The sequence below is a fragment of the Episyrphus balteatus genome, chromosome X (genome assembly GCF_945859705.1).
Source record: "Episyrphus balteatus chromosome X, idEpiBalt1.1, whole genome shotgun sequence".
Lineage (NCBI taxonomy): Eukaryota > Metazoa > Arthropoda > Insecta > Diptera > Syrphidae > Episyrphus > Episyrphus balteatus.
Genome location: NC_079138.1, coordinates 6,588,171 through 6,607,024, shown reverse-complemented (window position 1 = coordinate 6,607,024; position 18,854 = coordinate 6,588,171). Strand labels below are relative to the sequence as shown.

Genomic DNA, 18,854 nt, shown 5'->3' with positions numbered 1-18,854 from the left:
AAAAAAATGTTTTTTTTGTTGTTTGAGATAATTTTTATTTAAAGTGCAGTTACAAAAAGTATTTAAAGTCCCTTCCTTCAATTGGTAAAAGTTAGGTCAAAGCATTGCATTTATAAGTTTCCATGAGAGTGTTCAAATTCTGAGAGCCTTATTTATAACTACTCTTTGAACAGCCCATCCTTAGTTCTAAAACTATAGCGATTTTAATTTTGTTCACCTCTAAAACCAAAAAAAAATATTGTTTTTTTTTATTGTAAGAGTAAAAATCGTTGATTTTTTCACTGTGTTTCTAAGGGCCAACTAGATTCATTAATTAATTTTTTTAAAACTACAAAAAAAAGCACGCATACACCACAGTGACCTTTTTTAATTTATAACTTGGAAAAAATAAATCCACTGGTGTTGGCAATGCTCCTCAAATGTTATTTATGTGACATTGAGTTCTCACTTGTTTGACCAGTTACTTCTTACTTGAAGATATTCCAAGCGATTAAGTAAAACGAAAAGTCGGCTTACATGCCTTCTAAGAGCGGACGTAAGAATATTATTACAGCTAAATGAAAACAAGTGTCAAACGATAGGGAAATTGCAGTTATAAAAATTAACGAGTATCGTTGAAATAAAACGAATATCGTAATACGTAATCGCTTTTGAATGCTATCGGAGTAGTTTCAACGATAATAATCATTTTACTTGTTTCGAGACCCTGATGTGAAATTATTTGCGTGCGAATGTAAGAAAAAAATATTTCGATTGCAAATAATTCAGCAACCAGACCAGTCCAGTAAACTGTTGGTATTAAATTGAGCTTAAAGAAGCCTTTCTTTTAATGTATCACTCGATGGATTTGGAGAATTTTTTTGGAAATACATTTTTTTTAGGCAAGGAACCATGATTTTTTATCAAAAATCTTAAGACAAAAAAATTGCAATTTTTTTAACATAAATGCAAAGGACTGCTCATTGTGAACTAATATCTGTAAACTAAATCTTGTTTCGAGACCTTGATCCGAAATTATTTGCTTCCGAATGCAAAGAATTCAGCAAATAGACGTCCAAGAAACTTTTGGTTTTCGGTTATGAATAGAGCTTAAAGAGGCCTTTCTATTGATGTATCACTCGATGGATTTGGAGAACTTTTTTGAAAATACATTTAAAAAATTTTTTTTTTCAAATACATTTTTTTAAGACCTAGATTTTTTCTCAAAAATCTTTTAAAAAAAGAGTGTGTGTACTAGACTGATTCAAAAAAACTTTTTTTTTTTTGTTCAAAGCATTGTTGGAAATGACAAAAAAAAATACTGTAAAAGTTTCAGCCCTTAATTTTAACATTTAGTACCACCGCATCGCAAAGGAGAATAGGCAAGTTTGTATGGAATGTGGACGTTGCGCGGCCAGGAATGAATTTGTTATTTTTTGATTTAATTAAGGTTTACATATATTGTGGAGAACAGAGGCGGCGGAAGGGGTGTGCGGAGTGTGCCCCCGCACACGGCCCCGCGCTTGGAGGGGCCCCGCGGGCGCCAAATGAAAATGTCTCGGTAATAATAAAATCCGAAAAACTATGTCTCTTTTCTTTATTTATAACAATCAAACAAAAATAAATAATTGAAATTGGCTAGTTTCCACTTGATAGAAAAAGAAAATTAAACAATTTAAGATTATTTTTTTTTCTAAAGTGAAGCACATATTTAGTTTGCCAATCACCTTGGATTATCTAAAATGTTTGCCTTAAGATTCCCAATTTAATTTAAAACATAATGAAATGCATACATTTTTTCTTACAAAATCTCAGTGATAAAAACTTTTTTCTCTTTTTTCTATTTTTCAATTTTGTAAAGGTATTTAAAATTGGATGAAATAATTTTTGTATAGAGCTTAACAATGGATAAACTTTATTTCCTGTAAAATAATTGTTTTCTTGCTAACACTCGCAATTTATATAGACTGATTTTTCACACTTTGTACCAATTTAAACTTAGGACTTAGAACGTTTCTGTTTTCCACCGCCAATTTATTGATCCCCTGAAAAATGATTAAAAAGGACAATCTTATTAAGTGGAATTTTCGCTTTTCGAAATCCCGTACTCGAACACATTTTGCGGAATCATTGATGTTTCAAAATACGAGGGGATTCACAATCCACCAAACTTTTCCTGTTTTAAATCAACAATTTTGCTCAAAGAAAAATGTGAATAATTTATGTATTTATTAGTCTATTCCCCCTCGTTTAGCGGGGAGGGGCAATTTAAAAAAAATTGACTTATTTTGGAAAACAAATTTTTAGAAATCAAAATCAATAATAACGTGCTATACCTTTTTGTAAAGCCAAAACCCTATTCTCTTACAAACATTTTAAACAAAGCCATAAAATGGCACAGTTTTTGAAAAATTAATTTTTAAAATCAAAATTTTGAGAAAAAAAATTGGGAAAACAAATTTCAAACTAATTCTTTTCAAAATTTTATGTAATTAAGTACTAATTTAGTTTTTAAAATTCGATGCTCTAATTTATTTTAAAACAAGAACAGAAAACCAGATTCAAAAATATCTTGTCATTTTCGAAAAATTAACAAAAACCCAAAAATTCTTTTTTCTAAAAAAACCTCTTTATTTTCTGTTTTTACGTGGTTGGACTTTTTGATAAATTAATTTACGAAACATTTACCATTAGCCAATTATTTTTTAAACATTCAGACTTAAATAAGGATGCAATAAAGTGATATAGTATTGGATTCACTCTGAGTTGATCAACTTTTTTCATTGATAACATCTGAAAACTTACCTGAGAATTTTTCTTTCTATGTCTGCGGCGAGCACCCGCCCCATACGATTTTTTTTCTTGTCTCGACCTAACCTACACGCTCTAGCTTTTTGGCACATTACTCCTGAATCACCCTGTATATCTTCCTGCATCTAGCAGGGAAAGCCGATTGGTTTTTTCCGGCCTCTTTTTTTTAATTGAAATCATAAGCAAGTGACTTTAAAAAACAATAGTTTAAAAAAAGAAACAATTTCCTTCTTCCTACTGATAAATTTTAATGTTGTATGTCAATATAGCAATGGCACTCAGCGATATTACAGGTTGTTTGAAAAGTGTCAATTTTCAAATTTTAAGACTAACGTGAGACTAGCCTAACCACATTCTTAGAACCGTCAAATAAAGAAGTTATGCAGTTATTTGCGTTTTGCCAACAATAAGATGAGATGGATTAATTCTCTTTTTCCAATTGATGATTCAATTGATATTTTTATATTCTAAAAAAGAAGCCGAGGACAAACTGGCGAAAACAAGAATTTTTACATTATAAAATAAATATCCAATTTTAGAAAAGTAGAATTTACTCAAAAATGACTAACGATTTTATGAAAAAAGCAATCAAGTGTTAGTTTTTATTATAAAAAAAAAAAAAAATTGTTTCTATATTTTGATTTTTGATTTTTATTTTTTATTTAAATAGTCAAATTTTAGAAAATGTTACATTTAAATTTTTCTGTAATTTGGAATGTAGATAAATAATTTCTGCAAAATTTCATACCAATTTCACTTAAAATAGTTTTTTTCCGAAAAATGTTTATAACGGTTTCTAACGATTTTGATTTTTTTTCTACAAATGCGCCTTAATAAATAGCCCAGTAGAATTAAACATTTCAAATGGAAAAAATTAGATCGTGCAATTTTTTTTCATAGGATGATAGAGGGGATCACTGGGAGCTTAAAACCAGTTTTTCGGGAAAATCGACCTTGTGCTTAAGCCGCCATCTTGGATTAAAGGTAAAACACGTTTTAGTGAATAACTCGGCCCTTTTTGATTTTTGACAAAAATTATATATGTAAAACTTGTAGAAAATTTTATTTTCTATAACTTTTGTCTTAATAAATTTTTCTATATGACCTATATTTTTCGAGTTAATTTGAAAAAACTATACCCCTTCTCAGCTTAAACTTTATACCCGCTTTGATTATAGATTTTAAGATCAACGCAATATGGGAGTGTTTTTATATGTTTTTGGGGATGATAAATCTAGCTGCAATGTTAGTTTTTGCAAATTCATGAAATTTTATAAACAAAAGGAACTATATCAAAATTGGAAAGTGTCGTTTTAAACAAGATTAGTAAATATTATAATTGATGTCTAGCAAGACAAGCAAGTTTTTGAATTTTTTAATTCGGTTCATTAATGCCTGAGATATGACCAATTGTTTATAACTCACTCTCTCTTTTAAGCTTTTATTATAAACAATTGGTCATATCTCAGGCATTAATAAACCGATTTGAAAAATTCAAAAACTTGCTTGTCTTGCTAGACATCAATTATAATATTTACTAATCTTGTTTAAAACGACACTTTCCAATTTTGAGATAGTTCCTTTTGTTTATAAAATTTCATGAATTTGCAAAAACTAACATTGCAGCTAGATTTATCATCTCCAAAAACATATAAAAACACTCCCATATTGCGTTGATCTTAAAATCTATAATCGAAGCGGGTATAAAGTTTAAGCTGGGTAGGGGTATAGTTTTTTCGAATTAACTCAAAAAATATGGGTCATATAGAAAAATTTATTAAGATAAAAAATATAGAAAAAAAAATTTTCTACAAGTTTTACATATATAATTTTTGTCAAAAATCAAAAATGGCTGAGTTATTCACTAAAACGTGTTTTACCTTTAATCCAAGATGGCGGGTTAAGCACAAGGTCGATTTTCCCGAAAAACTGGTTTTAAGCTCCCAGTGATCCCCTCTATCATCCTATGAAAAAAAATTGCACGATCTAATTATTTCCATTTCAGCTTAATTTTTTGTACATCCCGACTGGGCTAAAATCAAATTGCTGAAATTCATTCAAGATTTTGTTAGGCAGGGCAGCCACTGCAGAAACGTGGTAAAGTGCATTGTGCTTAAAGACGATATTGGTGTCAAATTAAAGGTAATGACATCTTCTTCTCAAATTCAGATGTTTTTCGGGTCAAAGGTTGTCAGTTTCATAAAGCACCCTGCTTTAAGGTTAAAAGCGATGGAAGTGCGTTTGGTTGGTCGACAGTTAAGGAATTAGCATTAAAATACAAAATGGTGTTTTGGAAAAAGCTTGATAGATTCTTAACAACGACCCAAAGTATATGCAAAACTACGAATAATTCAGGAAAAAGTCTCATATAATACGCTGCGCCCCGTTGAACTTATGGAGTTAAAAGGCAAGTTTAATCTCGAATTAGAGCTAATAATGTCTACTTTTGAAAACCAGAGGTCTTTCAAGTCAGAAATTGGAACTTAGGTCATGCAGTCTGTTTTAAAGTTTTTCACTTCTAACACAGAATTTTTTATCTTTTTAATGGTTCATCCAAAAGACTTGACAAAATCATTTTCTTTTATAAAATTGTCCGCTCTATCTCAAAAGCTCTTATTAATTTTTTTGATTTACCCCTGCGTTTCGAAGTTATTCAACTTTAAAATATAAAAAGGAATTTTTTCTCATTTTTTTCCGATTTTTTGACGAAATTATAAGCTTTTTCAAAAAAATTTTCAAAATTTTCGAATATTTGTATTCTATGTTGTGTTTTGGTTTCACAGATCTTTTTATATTACTCTCAAACCCCTAATACTATCATATTAAATTTCTTAAAAAAATTCGAATTATTCATTTTTACTAAAAATTATTTTAATTAATTTTTCTCGTCCGTTTTTTTTTTAATTTTATAAATGCAATATAAATTCAATTTTATACAAGAAAATGATTAAATCTAATCTTTTTGATGAACCATTAAAAAGATAAAAAATTTTAAACATAAATACACAATCTATCCCATATAAATCGTATGGGAAATAGAAATTTGCGATGCGGCGGTACTAAATGTTAAAATTAAGGGCTGAAACATTTACAGTATTTTTTTCGTCATTTCCAACAATATTTTCGGTAATGCTTTGAACAAAAAAACTTTTTTAAATCAGTCTAGTGTGTACACATGTACATGTACATTGGGGTGTCCGTTATTTCCCAAAGTGATGTTTTCGGGGGAGACTAACTAAAAAAGATTTGTTTAAAATATTATTATTAAATTTTGTTTAACATTTTTCCACCTAAAAAATGCCATAAAAAAAAATTCCAAATAAAAAATATATAGTATTTTATATATCTTTCTTAGTTCGAGAAAAATAAATTTAAATTCAAATTATTTTAGAAAAATTATTTTAATAAAAACGGCAAAAATTTCAAATAAAAATATAAAAAAATTAAAATTTTTGATTTATACACAGATTTTTGAATGCAATATTTGAAAAGAATTCAAAAACCAATAAAACTGCGTCAAAAATTGTGTGATAGAAGATGTACTTTAAGAATAATAAAATAAAACGTAAAAGCAAAAACTACGAAAACAGCTAATAATTTCAAAAACTGAAATAAAATATAAAAAAAAATTAACTTAAAATTTTGAATGTGATCTTTTAAAATAACTGTTTTCAAACTAGAATAATCAAACATTAAAAAAAAATATGATTTAGCTCGAGAGAAAAAAAAATGTATGTATGAGTTAAAAATTTCCCATACAAATTTGTATGGGCATATTATGACCCTAGGGCCACGGGTTAATGACCTCCAAATTCCCCTTATTTAGGCCCTAAACTTTCGATCTAGGGGGTTTCTCCCCCCGAAAACATCACTTGGGCAATTCCATGGTAACTCACGTTACATTCACAAAAATTTCCGATACATAAATAATTTTTTGTTGTTAATTTTAATATAAATTGATACGAAATTACTATCCATGAACGGAGCATAACTATTACTTTCATAATTAACAAAAAAATTTTTCTTTTATTTTAGTATTTGCTTGGGATAAATAAAAGTATGATGATAACTCACGTTACAAAAATCGGACACGAGATTTAAGAGTCCCACAGTATGAAGTTTTTCTGCGAAATTAAGAATCTTAATTTGTTTTAAATGAAGATTCCATACATACAAAATTACAAACTTTTAATATTAGTGACAAAACCAAACATTTATTCGATATTTCGAGGAAAAATTTTAAAATGTTTAGGTAACTCACGCTACATTATTTTGGTAACTCATGTTACCTGCGATTTGTGGTTCCAAAAGTAAAGAAAAGATGCATTTTCACTCAAGTTTTTTTTAAATCGAATATTGTGTAACGAAGCTTGCTTAAATGTTAATTTATTTTAGCAATCACGAGGGCATATTGTCATGGTCACTATTAGATTCATCCAATTTTCTGTGGGCTTGTTTTTCCGTCATTTTCATGTGAAATTCTTCTGTAGTTGGCAGCTTATGCTTTAAAAATGCTTTAAGATTATTTATTCTCCTTGAATTTAATTTCTATCTATAAGGGAATACAACAAAGAATCTTTTCTTGCAACTTGCATAAAGTGTTACAGTTTGTAAATAGTAATTTGCTATTACAAAAAGTAAAAAAAACTGCATAATTTGTTCAAAATTCGTGTCCACTTTTTCATGGAATTACCCACTTTGGGAAATAACGGACACCCTAAGTACATACACGCGACTGAAGTTATACCTATGTACTTCTCACTTAGTATAATGTAAGTGGATTTCATTTGATATTTTTAATTTTTATTATTTTTGTTTTATTAAAATAATCAAACAGCGTAATTTTTTAACAACTTCAGCTCTTGGTGATCTAAGGAAATTTGTTGATGCTAGATCTCCTTACCCAAGAAATCTGACTTTCCTGAAAATAGTTATGAATGAAAAAATCTTTATACATAATTGGAAATTAAGAATCTCCATACCGATTTCCGTGGCTAATTTCTTGAGAAAAAAAAGAAAATAAATTTTATCTACGATGTATGGGCTTTATGTCAATACAGGTATAATTTAAGTGTATTTTTGTTTTTTTTTTTTCCTTTTATTTAGGGGTATTTACATTTTTGTTTTCTATTATTTGTGCAAAAAAAACTCGTTCAATTACACAAAAATATTTTTGAAATAATTTTTAATTAATCCACATTTTGTTTTTTACATTTTTATCATGTGAATACTAAATTAATTCTTCCATCCATGTTGTTTTCAATATACAGGTTGTCCCACAGTCACCGCCCCAAACGAAAACCATGGATTCCTGAGGTCATTTTAAGTCGAAAAACGTAAGAGGTAATTTTCTCGTTTTCGTCCCGTTTTTGAGTTATGACAGTTTTTATAATTTTTGCTCCGTTTTCCTTTAACTGGCTTTATCTTTCCCAAACTACGTCTGATTTGAAAATTTTATAGTACAACCAATCTAAAATTTATTACAGTTTATATTCGTTCCAACACTTTTTTTTCTGCGAACAACCGTTTCTCCGCAATTTTGCATCAAACCCAATTTTCTTTCTTTGTTTTTTCAGTTGTTTTTTCACTTTCATATCATTTTATCCAAAAAAAAAACACGTAAATAAGTATTAATTTTGTTGACTTATTATTAAAGCCCAGTTTATTTTCTTAAAAAAATAACTTTTTTTCATAAAAAAGCCTACTGGAAGTAATTTAAATAAATAAACAAACTGAGTGAATTAAAAAAAAAAAAAATATTTTTAAATACAAAATTAATTTAAATGAACTACAACTTTTTCTGAGCTTTATCTATTTGTTCTTTTCTTAACCATAATAGCTCAGAAAAGGTTTTTAATTCATTTAAATAATTTTGTTTAAAAAAAATTTTTTTTTTTTAATTCACTCAGTTTGTTTATTTATTTAAATTACTTCCAGTAGGCTTTTTTATGAAAAAAAAGTTACTTTTTTTAAGAAAATAAACTGGGCTTTAGTAATAAGTGAACAAAATTAATTCCTTTGGGGCGGTGACTGCGGGACACCCTGTATTCTGAGAAATGTACATACTTATGTCGTAAGTAAAGTAAAGTAAACGAATTTCGCATATGTGCGATATGGTTATTCTTATGAGAATTGTGTGTGCTCGAGCACTAGTAGTAGCAACATGCAACTTGCCACATAGAAATTACCACATGCAACTTTCCACATGCAACTTGCCACATGTAACTTGCGACATGCAACTTGCGACATGCAACTTGCGACATGCAACTTGCCACATGCGACTTGCCACAAGCAATTTGCCACATGCAACTTGCCACAATCGACTTGCCACATGCAACTTGCCACATGCAACATGCTACTTGCCAAATGCAACTTGCGACATAAAAACTTGCCACATGCAACTTCCGTTTCTTTTGATGTATCACTCGATGGATTGGAAAAGACATTTTTTACCTTGATTTTTTCTCGAATATCTAAAAAAAAATTGCAATTCTTTTACATAAATGCAAAGGACTGCTCATTGTGAAATCATATCGAAAACCAAATCTTGTTTCGATCCGAAATAATTCAGCCTAGGCCTGGTTACTGTGATTGTATATGTATATCTGTGAACCAAAACTTTTACTTTATCTTTTGTCCGTATATGTTTCCGAATTAAAAAAAGCTCCATGAGCCAGGTGACCATAAAGTCCAGAAGAAATCTGCACATTTAATCTATTTATTTCAGCAACCTCCCACTAAAAAGAAATCTTACTGTAAAAAAGGCAGGATCCAGAGCCAGCTCAACTCTTGTTGCACTAAATGAATAGGCCTGTTCATAATAAGCTCATACCTACTTTATTTTTAAGAAGAAAAAAATATATTTCGATTGCAGATAATTCAACAACCCGACGTTCCAAGAAACTTTTCATTTGCAGTTATGGAAAACCTTTCTTTTGATGTCTCACTCGATGTGTTTCGTTCGCTAATTAAAAAAACTTTTAAAAACAGTAATTTTTTTAAGAATCCCTTTTTTTTTTTTTTTTTGTATATTGGTATTGTCTTTTCAAAAAAAAAAAATAATGTTTTTATTATATATAGTCTACGTACATATATATAAATCAAATCAAGAGTTAATTTCTTCGGCGATATAACAACAAGGTTTGAACCATGTTAAATCCAACAATGAAATTGTATAAAATTTAGTCAAATCCTAATAAAATTAACCAAAATTCTTAATATTGGACAATTAGGAATAAACTTGTTATGAATAAGGTTGTTTTATATAAACGGTTAGTTGTTCGTAAGAAAGATTTTTTCGTACGAGCTCCTTGAATGCTCAAGACGATTAAAATTTGACAATTTAACAATTTCAATTTATGTTTCTTATCGGAAATGTGAAAAATTTTATTCATCCTTGTTCAACTAAGAAAAATCAATACTGATAAAATGTCAAATAAAAATCCATCTGCCACCATCGTTTTGAATAACCTCTTGTCGTTGTAATCTTTTATCCTGTATTATTAATATTTAAATTATATTTTTCTGAAATTAAGTAAAAGTATTGTCACAGAACAAAAACAAAAATATTTCGATGACTCTCTCTAGGCTTTGGGTGAAATCTCTTCAAGTTTTTTTCGTCTTTTGAGTAAACTATTATCCGAATTGTCAAGTGGTTTGATATGCATCTAAAAAGGACAAAAATTGAAAAACTGTTTAGAGAACATAAACAACAAGGAATCTTTACATACTTGATCATAGTCAACTCTCATTGTAGCCAATGAACGTGTCATTTCTTCTTGAACTTCTGGCCATGTTTCTTCACCTTCTCTCAACATACGTCCTGTGTGCAATGGAGTCTGTGGCACTTGAGTATATTGTGCTATCCAGTTGTTTCGCATTACTTGAATAATTGTTAGACGTTGGCTTGGATCAACATTCAGCATGCCTTTGATAAGGTTTTTGGCCGATTGACTGACATTCTGCCACTCCGGATCAGGAAAATCATATTGACCAGTACGTATACGTGAACGCATACCAGGTGATATAGCTTCACCATGATTACTATAGAATGGTGGGAAACCACACAATAGAATGTACATAATGACACCAAGTGACCAGATGTCACAGCTTTTGTCGTATTTTTCCGGTCCCAAAACTTCAGGTGCTGCAAATTGGAAAAAAAAAACACATTTATGAGTAACAAAATCTTCCTACTGTTTTGTTTAAAGAAAATAAAAAGAGTCATACCAACATAATAAGGTGTATAACACGGAGTTTGTAATGTGTCTTTTACCAAAGTTTCTTTAGCAAAGCCAAAATCGGTTAATTTAAGGATTGCATTCGGAGCAGGCGATGTATATAGAAGATTTTCTGGTTTTAAGTCTCTATGTGCAATGTCCTTGCTATGTAAATAATGTACGGCTACACATATATCATGCATAACTTGCGCAGCTTCTACATTTTAAAGCAAAAAAAAAACAAAGCTATTAATTTTTGTTTTAAAAGTTAAGTATAAAAAAAAATGCAAACAAAAAATACCTCTTTCAGTAAATGCACCATCACGTTTGTCTTGTATTCGCTGAAATAATTCACCACCTTCCATACTGATTGAATAGAAAAGATGGAAAAATGTATAGTTCAACAATAAAAAAAAATATTAGTTACTCATGCATAAAAGGTAAAACAAAAAGTTGAACAAATGTCTATTGAAACAATTATGAAATTCGTCAAGGAGGGAACTGGTACTGGCAAATGTATAGACGGACTCTATATTGAAACACGATTTATGTCCCTTGATTCCAAATATTTGTTACTAATTATGTCTTTTTTCTCTTTTTTTGACCGTTAGTTCCTTTTTTTGCCTTTTTTACTCATCAGTTCTTTTTTTTTGTCTATTTTTGGCAATTTTTTTGTATGCATTTTTTAAGTACATATATTATTTTTTGAAATCGAAAAATATATCGCGAATCGCTAGAAAAATTTGGCGAATCAAAGTTATTGATCCTTTAATAAGCCATTTAGCGTTTAAAAAGTTATATTTTCACAGCGATTTCTTTACTTTGACTGCATTGCGTTATGAGTGTTTCCCAAATCGTTCAACTTGAGTCGACTCGCAAGTCATAATAGCATGAAATTTTGTTCATCTCAGTTAAGATTATTTCGCTTAAAGATATGGCCGTAACATAATATTTAGAAAACAAGTTTGTAAGTACATGGGTAATTTTTTTCTAAATTCAATTTCTTATTTTTTCTAATAAATTTTTGAATTTTGTTCGAGACTATAAATGTACTATGTAGGTACATAAGGGTGGGTCCAAAAAATCGAAACTTTTTTTTTCATTTTATATTCCGAAAAATCGATTGCTTAACACCTCTACAATATACTCACCAAATATTAGCTCTACGAAGAAAAATCATTTTTTTATAAATCGACTTTTAAGCAAAGTTCTTTAAGTATTCTTGTAGGAAATTGAACGCTCTACCAAAAAAGCCTTGTACACTTTTTTCGTTTACCTAACCGTTTAATAATTATTTGAGGTCCAAAAATCGAGAAAATCTTTAAAAATTCGTTTTTTGTTCTTAATTTTGTAGCAAATTGAAAAATTATAACAATCAAACGGGCAAGACATATTCTTGTAGGAAACAAAAAATGTGTTCGTTTTTTTTAGGTGATCTTGAAAATCTGACATGATAGGGCAAAATAGACTTCGAATCTGGCTTCAGAGACAAATAATTAACATAGTCGCACTCTCAGATAAAAAAAAAAATTTCGAGGCTGTGACATTTTTTGAGGCTATCTTGAAAACCTGACGTGATGGGGCAAAATGGAGTTCGGATTCGGTTTTAGCGATTAATTATTATTATTAATTTTGAAAAAAAATGTAAATATATTTAGAACGATAAAATATTGCGTTTTGAGATTGCATAAGAAGATTTGCAAAAAAAAAAAAATATTTTACGGTGGTGTAATCCGACGTCAAATGTACCCAAAAACGCGTTTTTGACCTGCTAATATTCAAGTATTTCAAAAACATGACGTGCCAGTGAAATTTTGACTTCGGATTCGGACTCAGCACACAAAAATCCTTTGTTTGGTTCAAGCTCTATTTTCGTTGCCGACCAGTGTAATTAAGGCTTTGGCTGCCATGTCGTACATTTTCGTGCGACAATCAATATAAAATATCATGGCACTTAAAAGCTTGGCAGTCAAAGGGTTAAATACCAAAAAAAGTATCAACCTGGAGACCGTGCTGTAAGAAGTAACTTGCAGTTTTATTTGGGGAGAACTATCCGTTAAAGTCACAGTGCAACTGCCCAACATCCATTCATTCATTCATGACAGCAGTCCTATTTTAAGTATGGAAACAGACAATTAAAAAAAAACGACCTAAAATTAAAAAAATAACCAAAAAAACAGCGGCAACACTTACAGTTATGAATGGTACCTATTTCAGGGGAAGCTGAGAACCCGCGAAGAGAGCCAAGCAAACGATTTAATTAAAAAAAAAAGCATTTGAAATTAGCAGCTCCTGGAGACTTTTCATACTCTAAGCGGAGCACAAAGCTGCAAACTAACTCTATGTATTAAATATCGAATATCTTTTTTTTAATGGTCCTGACAAAAATAGTATTCAATGTGTTTTTTTTTTCCTAATTTTAACTTTGAAATCGATTATTTCAAAAACAATTGATTAAAATAACATGATTTACGGCCATATTATTCAATCTGGATTTAGTTTGGATTAAAGTTAATTTTAAATCCAATCACTTAAATCTGAATTTCATAAATCCAAGGATTTAATTTTTTGTTCATATTTATTCACTCAAAAAAATATTATGTGATTATTTAATAATTTTTGTATAATTTGCATTTATCTGGATTTATAAAGTTAAATACACCTCCAGAGAGCAGTTTAAATTTGTTTGGATTTAAGATTGGATTTAATTAGTGAATATTATGGATTTGGATTTATTTTTGACATTTCAATTTCTTTACATCCAGATGTATTTTTTAAACTAGTTAATAATATGGCCGTTAAAAATTAAAATTAACTATATACGATCACTTTACTCAGAGCAAAGAATAGGTGATGGTCAAAAGTGACAATCAAAAAGGTGACAATCAACAATAACCTTAGACGATTCCACCCCAGACATTTCGATGAGTATTCGACTCACACGCTGGAGACTGCGGTTCGATCCCTACCAGTTTTTTTTTTATTATTTTTTAATAAATATTAAATATTTTATATTTTTTTCACAAGAAACCATATTTTACTCAACGAACTAACATTTTCGTAATAGTTTAGTACATAATTTAGTTCGCCATTGAGGATTTCAATAAACACCTAAATAGCTGTTACACACAAACCATAACAAAAAGGTGATCGTCACTTTGATAATCACCTTACGTGGAGCAAAAGTATTTATTGTGATAATCAACAATCACCTTAGCCGATTCCACACCTGGTATCATTCATAACTGTAAGTGTTGCAGGTAATATGAGTTACCAAATTAATGTAACGTGAGTTATACCTAAATATTTTAAAATTTTTGATCGATATATAAAATAAATGTTTGGTTTTGTCACTAATTTTAAAAGTTTGTAATTTTGTATGCATGGAATTTTCATTAAAAACAAATTAAGATTCTAAGTTTCACAGAAAAACTTCATACTGTCGGTTTCTTAAAATTCGTGTCCGATTTTTGTAACGTGAGTTACCAACAGACTTTTATTTTTCCCAAGCAAATGTTTAAAATAAAGAAAATCTTTTTACTTAATTATGAAATTAATAGTTATGCTCAATTCATGGACAGCATTTTCGTATCAATTTATATTAAATTATGACAAAAACTGATCTATTTACAGCTATGGACAGATAAATAGCACACTATTGATAAAAATCATGCAATTCGAATTTCAGATACGTGTAATGCTTTTTATAAATTGTTTTCTCTGGGTATATTTTCGAAATAAAGTGATCGAGTCAATAAAGTCTAAAATGTACCGTTATTTTCAATATTTATTTGCAGTTGCATGTTAATGCTTTTCCTGACTCTTTCGCTTGTAGACACATAAATAGCACACATTTTTTTTTCCTGTTAAATTTTTATTCTGTGTTCAAAATTTGTTCAAGAAAATGCATTTAATTTATTGTTTTTATTTAGTTATAAAGTGCTTTTGAAAAAAACTGGCTCAAAGGTTCATTAAACTGCGAAAAAAGGAGAATTATGTTCGAGGTTCATAGTCAAGGGAAATATCCTTCTCAAATAGTTTAAACTCTAAATTTTTCGAGTAAATGGTGGATAATGCAATTTATTTAGTAAGAGCAAATAGAAATTTAAACTCTGAAAATAAATTGGTTCCTCACAAATCTTCCAAACGAATGGATAGAGTGATCAGAAAGAAATGCAAATGTGGACCTTTTAAGTCGTTTCGCAGGATTATGGGCAAAGTGAATAAAGAATTCGGTGAAAAAAGTGTCAAGCAGACTTATAAGAAGAAGCCTTAATGATGCTGAGGTTTGGGGGCGCATTTTCCTACCATGGAAAGGGCCCGTTGGTTAATTGGACGGCAGAATGAATGCATTCTCCCATTTCAATATACTTAAGAATTCCATAGAACCAGCTCAAAGTCAGCGTCTTAACATCTATGGAAGATGACAAGGTAACAATTGTGCAACCGAAACTCAAAAGTTCAAACAATCTTTTTGCTGGAATCAAAGAAGGATAGTATCCTACTCCACAAAGAAGATGCCAGACGTTAGTTGAAAGTTTGCCAAAGAGAGCCAAAAAACTATAAAAAATCGTGGTCAACTAACAAAGTATTAACTTGGCTATACTGAATTTATTGGAATTTCTAAGAATTTTTTCTTAGAAATGATTTTTTTACGATTTTAGGAATATGTGCTATTTCTTTGTCCACAAGAAAAATGGTATTCTCTACAAATTGTAAATTTTTAAAAATTGAATTGATTTGAAATACTTTCTAATTATTAATATTAGTACCTGGATGACCGAGCTTTGCTCGGTATCTTTAAATGTTATTAGATTACTTTTGGTGAAAAAAGTATAAACCATATTTTTCGTGGCATTCTAAGGTTACGTAGGTTACAAAAAGTTATCGTTTTTTTTACGTTTTGAATACATGAACTAATTCTCTGTAACTATTCCTTATACTAATTTTAGAAACATCAACCTTGACAATTCTATTAAAAAAACTCCAGATAAAGGCTATTCAAAAGAACTATTTTCATTAATTAGTGTTTGAGTAAACAACACGTAAAACAAAAATAATCAACTCTATAACGGTTGTCATATTTGTACTACAACGACAGAAAAACTTTCGACTTTTGTTCTTAAAGCAAGTTGTTTTCGACCAACGTTTTAGTACAAACGACATACGTAAAAGGAGTAAATGTATGATCTTCCTTTCTATCTTGATGCACGAAGAAAAAAATAAGTCAATTAGAATTATACAAAAACGTATTATTCAATATATTCATACTACCAATTAAACAAATAACTTAATAGTTTCAATGCATGATCAAAAATGTCTAAAAAAAGATTTCGCGGATTTTTTTGTTTCCGCCAAAAAAAAAAATAATATACGAGAAAGAACTTCCGAAATTTTGGTTTCGCCTAGGGGAAGAAACCCTCAAATGTTAATCGAAATCTTTAAAGCAGTTACCAAAAAAATTTTTATATGAGAAATGTTAATGTGTTAGTGGGCGGATTTTTTCTGAAAGTACATCTAAAATATTTTACTCGCCTAGAGAATCATATCCTGAAAATTTCATCGAAATCTTTAAAATTGTTACCGAAAAAACTTATATGTTAAAAAAGTGGACGTGGCAGTAAGCGGATTTTTTCAAAAGTACTTCCAAAACTTTTTATTCACTTAGAGGAACAAACCCCGAAAATTTCATCGAAATCGTTAGAGCCGTTTCCAAGAAACCTATTTCTTTAAAGTTTTTACCGAAAAAAAACTTGAATGTTAAAAAAAGGGCGTGGCAGTAGGCGGATTTTTCCAAAACTACTTCGAAAACATTTTACTCGCTTAGAAGAACAAACCCTGAAAATTTCATCGAAATCGTTAGAGCCGTTTCTGAGAACCCAATTTTATATATATATGTATATAAACAATTTTAGCTCGTTTAAAGTTATAAGATAAATCCTCATAAGCTAATTCATGTCCTGAATTAAAAATTATAATATTTAAGTGCATAGTTCCCATAATCGTTTGTCCATGGCTGTATGTATTAGAAATTTTTGTGAATGTAACGGGGGAGATAGACCCCCCCCTCCCTCTCCCATAGTAAAAAATAATTGTATTTAACTCCTCTACAAAACATTGTTATCAAATCTCGGCGCCCAACTTATCGTACTCGTGCCAAAATATGAAATAAATAAAATTCCCGCTTTAATAAAATAAATAAAATAATAATAAAATGATGATGGATGACTTTTAGCAATTAATCTTACTTACCATTCCATAACAACTAACAAACATTTATTGCCACTGTAGGTGTTTTCGTAGACATCTATAATATTAACTATATGACGACAACCACTTGCTCGCCAATGCAAGTCAACTTCACGTCTTGCTTTTGGATTATCCAAAAGTACCTTTTTTAAAAAAAAAGAACAAAAACAAAAAAACAATAATAATAAAATTAATGATTATTAGCAAGATAAAACTCACTTTTAATGCATATTTTTGTTGCGTTTTACGATTACTGCACTGCACCACTTTGCCATTTATACCCAATCCCAAAACCGTGTTTGAAATTTCATAATCATCAACGAGAAGTGTTGTTTTGGGAACTCGATTATTATCAACATTGCTTGTTGTTGTTGATTTTAACATATTTTATGTGTGTGTTTCCTGCAACAAAACAACATTATTTTATTTGATTTGATTTTTTCGAATAACGACATTTAAAATAAAAGAAAAATTATGGCTAAGTTCGTCGGCAATGGAATCTAATGAAAAACTATTAGTCGCATTGAAGCCGGACCGGACTCGACTGGGTTGGGCGAATACAGATTCTTTTTTGTCTATCTTCTTTTTCTTTTTTAAGGAATTTTTGAACTCAAATACAAATTAATTAAAAATACCTTATTTATCATTAAATTTCAAATTGAAAATAAAAAGTTGCAGAATGCTGTGATTTGAATGAATCGAGATTTCTTTTCCTCGTCCTTGTCCTAGTCTCCGGCTCAGTGCACCACCGAGAGTGAACCAAATGCAAACAGAAAGAATATTTCTGATGACGTACGAATGAGAAAAGGTAAAAGAAAGAGTTTTAGAAAAAAAAAAACTACGTACAAATCCACATTGCTATCTTTTTACTGATAAAACAAAACAGCATCAAATAAAAAAAAAAATACTATGAGAATGATGACACATTACCTAATTAGAAAATAATGTTTTATAAAAAAAAAAAATATGGACTTACAAGATTTATATATTCAAAGCAAGTATTTATTAATTTTTTATATGTGTGAATGAATTTTGTTAATTTTGATCTTTTGGCTAAGGAATTGTCATAAGTTTAAAATAAACAAAATGTGTATTATAACCTTTTTTTGTCGTTTAATTATTAAAAAAAGAAAAATAACCAAAACTAACTTAAGTCAGCGCGTAGAACAGAACGGATAGTAAATTTGTCAGTCGTCAGTTGAGTTTGGGTCAGTTTTTTTTTTTTTTTCAGTTTGTGTTTTGGCAGAGATGCGCAAAAAAAGATGGGTAACATTTGACGATTTTTCCAGTGACGATTTTGTTGTTGTTGTTGTTGTTGTATTTACTGGAAAACTTTGTTATACCTAAACCATTTCTGATTTAACTTGGTTTACAAGGACGACTTCTACACGAAGACGTTGATGCACATACGAACAAGGGAGAGAGAAAGATCGATTGCTCCTTTGTCAGCTATTACATGAAGCCTCAAGAGGCGCGCCTCTTTTCAAATCTAATGAGTGCAAAAGAGAAAGAAGATAAAACAAAAAATTATCCGACCGGAGAGTAGTGGGCCGAAATTCTGAGACTCTTTTTTGACGTTTCTTTTTCCATTCTTTC

At 29.7% G+C, this 18,854-nt stretch overlaps 1 protein-coding gene across 1 annotated transcript; it reads right to left on the bottom strand.

The window, feature by feature from the left end:
- Positions 1-10,287: 10,287 nt before the first annotated feature.
- On the bottom strand, positions 10,288-17,675 carry LOC129920733 (MAP kinase-activated protein kinase 2). Its single transcript, XM_056002301.1, has 6 exons — positions 17,478-17,675; positions 17,262-17,401; positions 11,311-11,375; positions 11,020-11,226; positions 10,521-10,936; positions 10,288-10,457 (listed from the first exon to the last, which is right to left on the bottom strand). Exons 1-6 carry the CDS (start codon positions 17,640-17,642, stop codon positions 10,374-10,376), a joined length of 1,077 nt encoding a protein of 358 aa, XP_055858276.1. The 5' UTR covers positions 17,643-17,675; the 3' UTR covers positions 10,288-10,373.
- Positions 17,676-18,854: the final 1,179 nt, after the last annotated feature.